Source organism: Tarenaya hassleriana, unplaced genomic scaffold, assembly GCF_000463585.1.
Source record: "Tarenaya hassleriana unplaced genomic scaffold, ASM46358v1 Cleome1, whole genome shotgun sequence".
NCBI classification, from domain to species: domain Eukaryota; kingdom Viridiplantae; phylum Streptophyta; class Magnoliopsida; order Brassicales; family Cleomaceae; genus Tarenaya; species Tarenaya hassleriana.
The window spans coordinates 1,875,410-1,885,619 of NW_010960187.1; the positions used below are offsets into that span (position 1 = coordinate 1,875,410).

Genomic DNA, 10,210 nt, shown 5'->3' on the forward strand with positions numbered 1-10,210 from the left:
AAATTACCTGCAAGAAAGTCAAAGAGAATTGAGTCAACCCGGAGCGTTGACTCACTGCATGTAAAGAAGACAAACGATAAACTGTAGACTTGCATGGCTCTCACGTTCTTATTTTTTTGGTAAAGAAGAAAACTGTACATATATATATATATATATATATATATATATATATATAAAGTTAATTCGATTGACTCAAAGGCTATTATACAAATTTCATAGACTAATACCTAATACACACTCGAACTATGTACTGTCTCATCTATCACGGATTCCCCTAGTTAGTAATAATAATAATAATAACAATAATTTACCAAATAATAATAATAATAATACAAATGAATTGATCTTTAGCCTATGCTAACATTATATATACTGTAGAGATAATTTTTATTACAATTAAAATATTACATTTAATCTGGTACATACATATCGTGCAAGTAAACTATCCAAATCAAATCATTTCAGATTGATCGAATATTTCTAATATTTGATATTTAAGTATGATATTGAAGGTTTTAAATCGAGATATTCGACCTATGCATTCGTATAACATATCTACAAGACCATCGTAAAACTACACACCTCCTTTTTAAAAAAAATAATGCTTAGATAATTAGAGATATATCGAAATTTGGAAATATATATATATATATGAAACCCTAAAGATGTTAAACCCTCCAATTATCTCCATATATAAAAGTAAAAAGAAGAGAGAGAGAAACTATTTTGAATTGACAAATTAACGTTTAGGCTTAGACATATATATTTAATTTTGTGCGACCCTACCTCGTGGTTTGATCGGTCATACACGAACATACACACAAATATACATATGGGCATATATATATAGCTATAATAAATCTATATATAAATATAAATATAAATATATATATATGATAAATCGCTTAAATGTCAACGGTTTTTCATTCGGACATGAATTAGGAACAAGTCAATTAATCCCTGCGAATTTTGACCCAAAAGAAAAAAACCAAAGCTAGTTTTCCTCGTAACAAACAACATTTCTCATAATTTCAACTCCTCTTCCATATTCTTTCACACGCGAATCATGTATAAATACATAGACGCCCTCCCACATGCATATATATATATACACACACCACCCAAAACCAAAATATCGATTCACTCTTTGTTCCTTAGATCTTTATTCATATCAATACAGAGATATTCACATCTCATTAAAGCATCGATCCATCGATCAGGTATATATATATATATATATGTGTGTGTGTATATATATTTTCGTATGCATCGATAAAATCGTTCTAATTTCCTACTTTCTCATCACAAATTCCTTATTTCTCCGCTAAAAATAACGTTATGTTCTTATAGATTGCTCGTGTGAATGCGTTTCTAATCATTTATACATAAAATGCAAACGATGCTGTATCGTTTATACATCGTTTTCTATATACGTTCAGAATGTCGCCATCAATGATACCGGAGGTTGAAGAAGAGAACAAGAAGTACCAGAAAGGAGTGAAACATCTTTGCGACAATGGCTTAACCAAAGTGCCCACAAAGTACATATTGCCCGAACCGGACCGACCCATCTTCCGAAAATCCGACAAGATCAAACCCAAAGAAAATCTAAAGCTCCCAGTCATAGATTTCGCTGAATTGCTCGGTCCGAACCGCCCACGAGTCCTACAAACCCTAGCCAATGCCTGCGAAACCTACGGGTTTTTCCAGGTTCGTCCTCCTCGTTAATATCTCGAAAACGATCTTTATTATATTGATTATCATTTTCTATGGATCGGCTATGAACGGTAATAACGAACGAGTGACATAATTTTTTTGCAGGTGGTGAATCATGGGATAGAAGGAGACATAAGCAAGAACATGATAGACGTGTGTAAGAGGTTCTTTGAGCTCCCGTACGTGGAGAGGTCGAAGTACATGTCGTCGGACATGTCGGCGCCGGTGCGGTACGGAACGAGTTTCAACCAGAACAAAGACAATGTCTTCTGTTGGAGAGACTTCCTGAAGCTCTTCTCTCATCCTTTGCCTGACTATCTTCCTCATTGGCCTTCTTCTCCTTCCGACTTCAGGTCCAAATCCGTCTAACTAATATTTTTTAAAATTTTATTTTTTTATTACAATTACGAGGATGAATTCTTTGAACCCATTATAGAAAGTTAAATGATTACCATGAGCTATAAATGTTAGTAACAATAAATGTGCGTATACGAATGGCGGCCTTAGTGGGTGGCTTAATCGCATAATTACAAATGGTGAAATAGAGAACAAAGTATTGAAGTAGGAAAATGAATATGTGAACGGAAATAAATATGATTCAAAATATTTAACATAATATTGTGTTCTTCCAAAATCTAGATTTTCCTCCAATCACATATTCATTTTCCTAATTCAATACAAAGAAAGGGTCAAAATTTTGTAACTCACTGCCGTATAGTACACTATATATATTATCATACTGTCACACGGTTTACGTACAGAAGAAAATAATAATAATTTACCTATTTAATCAAATACTATTTTACAACAAACATAATGTTAATAACTAATACAAAGACAATATATATTTTCAAACTATTAACAGAAAAAATGAAACAGGGGTTTGGCGGCTACCTACGCGAAAGAGACAAGACACTTGTTCCACATGATTGTGAGGGCAATCCTAGAGAGCCTCGACCGTACGGACGCCGGCTTCGCCGCCGGAGAGTCGCCGGAGAATTTATGCGGCGGAGGAGATGAGGCGGTGGAGGAGTTGGAAGAAGGGAGCCAGTTGGTGGTGGTGAATTGCTATCCGCCGTGTCCGGAGCCGGAGCTTACACTGGGGATGCCACCTCACTCCGACTACGGTTTCTTGACTCTCCTCCTCCAGGACGACGTCGAAGGCCTTCAGATTCTCTCCGGAGACGACTGGTTGACCGTCGATCCGATACCGGGATCTTTTGTCGTTAACGTCGGCGATCATCTCGAGGTATATATAAATATTTTTCAAATTATTTCGTTTTCCATATAATGGGTCTGAATCCCTGAATATGATATTGATTCTTGACCTATTATTGGCTATTGAAACGTGTTCGAAATCTTGATACTGTCGGGAATTCTCTTGGAGTGAAACAAATCACATCGATCACTTCCTAAAACTGCGTATTCAATATGTTCAGATTTTTAGATATATTAATGTTTTTGACAAATATATTTTTGTTCTTCATAAAAATGTGCAGATATTTAGCAACGGGAGGTACAAGAGCGTGCTGCATAGGGTTTTGGTGAATTCGTGTAAGCCTAGGATTTCGGTGGCTTCCCTTCACAGTTTTCCGACGAACTCGACGGTGAAGCCGTGGCCGAAGATCGTCGACGACCGCAGCAATCCGCCTCGCTATTTGGGCACCGACTTCACCACGTTCCTCCGTTACATCTCTTCCTGCGAACCCAAGTGGAAAAATTTCTTGGAATCGCGCAAAATTCACCACAAATTTTGAATACGGCGTTGAAGTCCGACCGAATATCGTAATAAATAAATAAATAAATAAAAGATTAAAAAAAATGGAACTTTTGGAATGGAAAATGAAGGTTTCCTCCTCAGGGTGAATACGAATCGAACTAAACAAGGGGGACACTTTGTAAAGATTTAAGATGTATGTATAAAAAGAAAAAAGATTTTCTTCGGTATAAAATTTTTCGTGTAATTTCGGGTTTATAAAATTCATTTTCGGTTGAAATGATTGCTTTCATAATTATAGATGTTGTATATATCTCCTCATTACATCACCACCAGCTTGTCAATTTCTTTTTCCTTTTTGTCATGCGGTTGTCTAGAAATCAGGCTCTAAAAAATAAAACCCAAAAATAAATTTAAAAAAAAACTCAGAAAGAAAATTATTCAAACCTCAATCTTTGTTACAATTTTTTTAGATTTTTAAAATATATTTTTCCCAAAAAAGGGCAAAATCTGGAACATCACAAAGCCTAAAGACAAAAAAAAAAAAAAAAGAGTTTCTGGAATCTACAAAATTTACATCAGTTGAAGTAAAGAAAGAGCTTTACCAACAACAACAACACAAAAAAGCCTACCCGTCAAATGAAATCAAATCAGAACAGAAAGAAGAACATTCCGAAATTGGGTAGAATCGAATCGAATCGTTATCATCAGACGTTTTCTTGATCAGTTTCGATCTTCATGTCGATGATTTGGTGGGAAGGAACCTGTTTTTGCAGCATTGAAGCTCCTTTGAATCTTACCATTTGGTAGCACATCTTCATGTACTTGCTTAGCTGAAAGAGCAATAGAACGGTTTTAAAAAAAAAAAAACAAAACAAAAGGATAATAATAATGCAGCGACCATGGATTTTCAGAGCATATAGTGGTATAAATCACCTGATCGGGAGCCATTTTCCGGAATCCGTATTTGTTCATCCAAAGAGGCTCTGCCTCTTCGGCCGCTGGAAGCACGATTTTCTCGATGTTCAGGAACGATAGAAGCTTCTCTATGCACGAGAATAGTAACTGGAAGTATCCCTACAATACAGTTTCCAATCAAACGCACCCACTTAAAGATGAGATTTAAGGTTTGCATTAGGGGTCGATCTGGCTCGTCCCCGAGACAGTTCGTCAAAAAAACGAAATTGATCCAAGCCAGCTCGCGAGCTAGGGGTGTCCAATTCGGTTAATTAACTGAATCGATCCAAACCGAATAATAAATAACCGTATCTGAACCAATCTAATATAAAACCCGGATGGTTCTGATTATAGCTCGTTTTACATCCCTATACTCTATGAACCTAAGTAACCAACAGTGGACTAGAGCAACTTAACAGAGGAAGAATAAGATCCAAGACAGTTCCAAATCAATCCTCACCTTCCCACGGCTATTCATGCTCGTAGCTACTAAAGGAAGCTCCGCGATATCTCTGCCAAAAACTCGAAGTAGCCCGGCTGACACAACGGATGAGCTGTAGAAATCAACGAAGTAAAAAACACGACCAATATTAACTATGCGGTTAATAATGAGAATAGAAACTGGCAAGAGAGATTTTCTTACTTAACCGTCAAAATAGCACAGCACATTCCCCCGTAATCTTGGCCTTGCATATTCTTCCTGCACAGATGGATTAGCTTCACTCGTTAGCGTCGAATGTATAAAGATTTGAGTTGCAGAGAGAGGAGATTATTATAGGAAATTTAGATCACTAGAACAATTCTCACCCATAAACCATTCTTGGAATGAGATTCCGCCCAGAAACTGGATCGACTATAGGATCGAAGCAATCCTGACAGAAAGAAATCACGGGAACTTAGGACAGGCATTAGATTTCAACTCGAGAATGGTAAAGAGGCAATTAACTGCTCAATATCACCAAAAGGCACTTACATGAAAGATTGCAAGAGCTTGAGAAAGTAATATACTACTTTCAGGAGATGCAACTTTGCCACTAATCAGTCTCCATCTAATATCAGCTTCTTCCATGGCTTCCACATCAGTTCTTTCTTGCTTCATCTTTATTATTCCAAAAGAAGAACAAGAAAGCTTCTCAGCTCCATTAAGAAGCAATTTTTGCAATGTGGAGTGGATCTTTGTGCAGTCCGTCGAGCAAAACCAATTTCCTTTAGGTAATTCCTGTCAGAAAATCATACTGTCCCATATAAGCCGGAAATTGTGCAATAGTGTCTCGTGTATATGCAGCACAGAACAAGATAAACTGGAGATCGAAGCATATGAGGCACCTTCAGATCTGCGATCTTCTGACTCCTCAAACATCCGATGTGGTACTCCTTTTCACACTATCGCAATGGAAAAAAAATAGCAACAATAATTATTTTATCTGTGAGTCGCGGTATTATTTAGTTTAAAACTCTAGCCTCGATTGAGAAAATACCTGATCACAAATAATAATTGTCCGAGGCCCAAATCCTGATCTGCTGAAATCAGAACCACTGTCGACAAAATCTTACATCAGCCAGGAATTGATTTCACACCGGCATTTTCATCATATTTATTTACTTAATATTTGGGTATAGATAAATGCCAAAACAGACTATAGACTGAACCTATTTTTAAACAACTCTTGACAAAGATCTAGTACCGAAACAAGCATATACCCATATACTCTTACAAGGATGTAGTATCTAAGGTTCGAATACATCAGAAGAGTAATTTAGACTCAAGTGAAAATGATTTACCTGCATAATACACATCCACTGGTTTCAGCTTCAATGTTCTTGACAACTCGAATGCATCGGTTAGCCACCTGATCAACAGGATCAACTCCTCCTATGAGTCGCCCAGCTGCAACAGAATTTATACTGTGCTCTCCATACGTTTCGCTCTCAGGTATTTTCTGGCAGTACTTGCAACACCATTTACCACGAGGAATACTTGGGAGAGAAATACAGTCTACATAAACCAAAACAGATTTGTTTAAACTTAAAACTACGTGGGAGTAATATAAAGACCCACTCGGGAGAATGAGAAGACTTAAATTTGGTTGGAAACTTGTATATAAATTTAGAGAGTATAAGACAGCCAACTGACCCTACTTTTTGGCAGATTTGACCCAGAAATCAGAAAATTTGACAAAACGCTAAAAAAGACGAAATATGTTCCTATTCTCTGCATAGCTTTTAGTAATCGCCACTATTACAAACACACATTTTGAATGAATTTTGTGTATATGACACATTATATACATGTAGCAAGGAATGTGCACATATCTAGAGAGGAAACAAGTACAGAGTAACCCCAAGGAAAAAAGAAAAACGTGCCGGAATACAAAAGTTTATAGCTTTACCTAAGTGGAAGGCTCTAGGGCAGCTATCACAGAGCAAAAGATCTCCGCCGTCAGCACAAATAACACACAAGTCATCATTGTCCTTAGCAGAATATTTCCGACCTTGGGAGAAAGTAATTGCCCATTCATGAAGAGACACACCGTTAGATGTATAAATGTATGCATAACTGCAACAAGGAGACAATTATCAGAGCGTCAGCATACATTAAATAGCATGGCTAAAGTATAAATACACACAGAATTTGTGAAGGGTTCGCACGGTTTTCTACGAGATGCCCAGCCTGCATGTACTTCAAACTGTGATGGGCTGACCTGCATTCAAAATATGAATAAATCTGAGATTTAAAAAAATAACTAGACACGATGAATTTTGCATAATATCACAAGTACCTCACACTTGCAGCAGTAACAGTATATTCCAGCGCCCTTTTTGTAGCCTTCAAGCAATTTCTATCCACAAGAATAATTGTCTTATGAGATTAAATCAGAGGGATTAAAATAAACCACACAGAGAATTAAGGTAAACAACCTGTCCACGGGCATAGTACGCCAGTTCAGTTCCATCTGGCAATCCACCACTCTGGAATACGAACTTATGTAAACGGTGGTCTCTGTATAAAATGAATAGTAATAAGTAAACTGAATTAATCAGGAAACGACCACAAAAACAAAAATCAAGGTTACCATATGTAAAAAATACCAACTTTTTTGTTATTTTACAATGACTGTTCTTCTCCGAAGATATAGACGGAGAGACACTTTTGAGAGCCTTGGGGATCACTGATCGTTGGGCCAACCTTAAAGAGTAGATACGGGGAAACCAGACCAAGGTCAGATCAAAACCATACACTCTTAGCACTGGCAAAGAAATCCAAAAGAAAAGATAAATCCAAAAGAAAAGATACTAACATCTTTTTAAATTTAGATGTGCACTTATTTTGTGAAGATATACTCGCAGAAGCACTCATATAAGCCTTCCCAACCAAAGCTTGGTATATCGCTCTGACAGAAAACCGTGATGATTGTCAGATTTGAGCACAAAAGAGAACCATATCCATTTTTTTTATAATATTCTATTTCTTCATGAATTCATGTAAATGATTGATAAAGATTTCAGATACATGATAAAGCAACAAAAATGGTACCAACTTTCTTGTAATCTTCCGAGGGTTATCGCCAAGCGGTGACCCGGACATGGGTTCCGATGACCTGAAAAGGCACCGCGCAGCACAGATTTGAAAATTACACTCATGCACCACTGCCAGAAAGTTCATTTTCAAATAGAACACGAGCTTCATGACTAAGAGTACACGAGAAAGAGTACCAACTTTCTCGTTATCTTCAATTGGCTCTCACTCGGAGTCGGAGAAGAGATGCACACTGGAGCACTTCTTGGAGTCCTTGTAGTAGTTTGATTGACCTGAGTTTTTGCCATCTCCGAGCATGAAGAACATAGAAGCCCTCTATGGCCAAAGCAGGATAAAGGGAAGACACCTATAACCATACACGTCAAATTCAGTTATATAAAAGATCTAAGAAATTAAATCCATTTGGAACAAATGAGTACATAATAGGAAAACAGAGCAACCTTTGCATTGTTTACAAGTGAACGATATTTCTTTAGATGCACCACTAACAGCCTCACAAATTGCTGCTTCAAGTTCATGCAGAGGCGTACTCCTACATATCTTCAGCACATCTAGCAGGCTTTTACCATTCTCAAAGCAAATATATTGTGATGCGCGTCTGTATTGTTTACAAGCATGAATCTCAAATTTGGAAGTTGGAATAACCTACAAAGAGAAGGTGTTTGTACCAGAGAAGTTTGGTAGAAATACTAGAGATCATGAAAATCAGTAGAGAAAAATATGCTTACTTTAGCCCAATTGCAGAGAGAACAAGAGCACAAGATTCCACCATCTTTGATAACGCCACGGAGACCAAATGCTTGAGACTGACACATAAACAGATCACTGCTTAGACAGAGAAGCAAATTTTAACTCCAGAGTCCAGACATGTTGATGCTGTATGGAACTAAGTGAATAATAAAACGAGCCACTGTAACAAAAAAGAATATGCATACCTTCACACTACCGATGTAAACTACCGATACACCATCAAGCAAACCAGTATCGAAAAGCTCCTTCACCGTCATTGGTCTCTTGAGTATTAAATTGGATTTTTTACTCGAACTCCCAGGAGGAGTTTGTTCATCTAAGTTCTCACTGACACAGTTCAGTTCTGCAGCATCCTCTACATCAACAGACTCCAAATTCTTTGCTTGCTTCACTCTCGATGCTGATCTCCTAAACTGCCTTGCATGTCTTAAAGCTACGTGATTTCTCCCTGTACTACCCTCATGCTCTTCCTCCTCTCTGCACATAGTAACTGATGAACTGTAACAGGGTTCATCCATTATCCTACTTTTATTCTCATGGCTCTCTACATCAAAATCTGTGATCCCGTCAGGCAAAACTTCTACAGGAATCTCTTCATCTAACATTTCAAGAAATTGGCTTTCGATTATAACATCAACTATGGAGCTCTCCTTAGCCTTAATTTCCAATTCGTTGGATGTTTCAACTGCCAAACCTTTAGTGCAGCTGCCAACATCAAGCTGTTCTTCAACTGCAGGATCCACAGAAAGGCTCTCAACCAATGGATTTTCAATATGGGAACTCATATTGACGTCAGTTTCAATCCTCAAACTGTTATGAGACATATCACACGACGAATTTGTGATGCCACTTGCCAGATTCGGCTCTTTGAGACGATTTAGCACTTTATTATCTGAAGTTCCAGCCAATTCACCATCCTGGGCGAGCTTAGTCTTCTTCGTTCTCGTATAAACAATGAAGCCATTGACTTGGGTAGTTTTGATTCTCTTACAACTAATCCTACTGCAATCACCAACATCCCCACATGAACTGGTCGACGCCTGCCTCTTGCTCGGAGATTCCCAGACCAAACCGAACCCAACCCCAGAAAGATTCCCGCCGGAAATCAATCCGGACACAGACTCTTCCTTCATTACGACCAAATCTGCAGCGCGGTAACTCGAGAGAAAATCTGGAAAGGGGAAACATGATAAAAAGGCAATCAAACCCATAGAAGAAACACCATTCAAAAGCAAACCAATTGTAAGAAACATGATTCAAGCAACAGATGAGATTAAAAGGATCGATTACATAGATAAAACCCTAACTAGACAAACTACGACATTGCAATAAAAGAAATTCGGAACAGCAGAAAAGGAATCGCACCTTGGAATAAGAGATGATTATGGACGAATCCAGGGAAGAACCGCAGGCATGAGATCAAACCCGACGAAGATGACTGAATTAGGGTTTAAGGAAGGGTTCATCCACGGATCTGAGGAAGACGAAACAAAATCTAGGAGGGGATTGGGGGTTTTTTCCCGGCCACTGGA

General features: G+C 37.8%; 2 protein-coding genes across 3 annotated transcripts; one reads left to right on the forward strand and one right to left on the reverse strand.

Annotated features, from left to right (window-relative positions):
• The first annotated feature begins 1,126 nt into the window (after positions 1–1,126).
• Positions 1,127–3,701, forward strand: LOC104805149 (protein DMR6-LIKE OXYGENASE 1-like). Its single transcript, XM_010529590.2, has 5 exons — positions 1,127–1,220; positions 1,440–1,710; positions 1,822–2,069; positions 2,596–2,965; positions 3,216–3,701. The coding sequence occupies exons 2-5, from the start codon at positions 1,441–1,443 to the stop codon at positions 3,471–3,473; spliced, it is 1,146 nt and encodes a 381-aa protein (XP_010527892.1). The 5' UTR covers positions 1,127–1,220; position 1,440; the 3' UTR covers positions 3,474–3,701.
• A 304-nt stretch (positions 3,702–4,005) lies between these two features.
• LOC104805160 lies at positions 4,006–10,210 on the reverse strand. Of its 2 annotated transcripts, none has more exons than XM_010529603.2 (21): positions 10,044–10,210; positions 8,864–9,849; positions 8,657–8,734; positions 8,369–8,573; positions 8,109–8,274; positions 7,930–7,989; positions 7,690–7,782; positions 7,485–7,577; positions 7,310–7,391; positions 7,171–7,230; positions 7,040–7,092; positions 6,781–6,947; positions 6,173–6,386; positions 5,869–5,926; positions 5,717–5,773; positions 5,364–5,609; positions 5,198–5,262; positions 5,034–5,090; positions 4,851–4,944; positions 4,370–4,510; positions 4,006–4,266 (listed from the first exon to the last, which is right to left on the reverse strand). In XM_010529603.2, the coding sequence occupies exons 2-21, from the start codon at positions 9,809–9,811 to the stop codon at positions 4,141–4,143; spliced, it is 3,063 nt and encodes a 1,020-aa protein (XP_010527905.1). In that variant the 5' UTR covers positions 9,812–9,849; positions 10,044–10,210; the 3' UTR covers positions 4,006–4,140. The 2 variants fall into 2 exon arrangements, 1 of the variants encoding a protein (XP_010527905.1); XR_770444.1 differs by having other exon boundaries at positions 4,085–4,266; positions 5,039–5,090.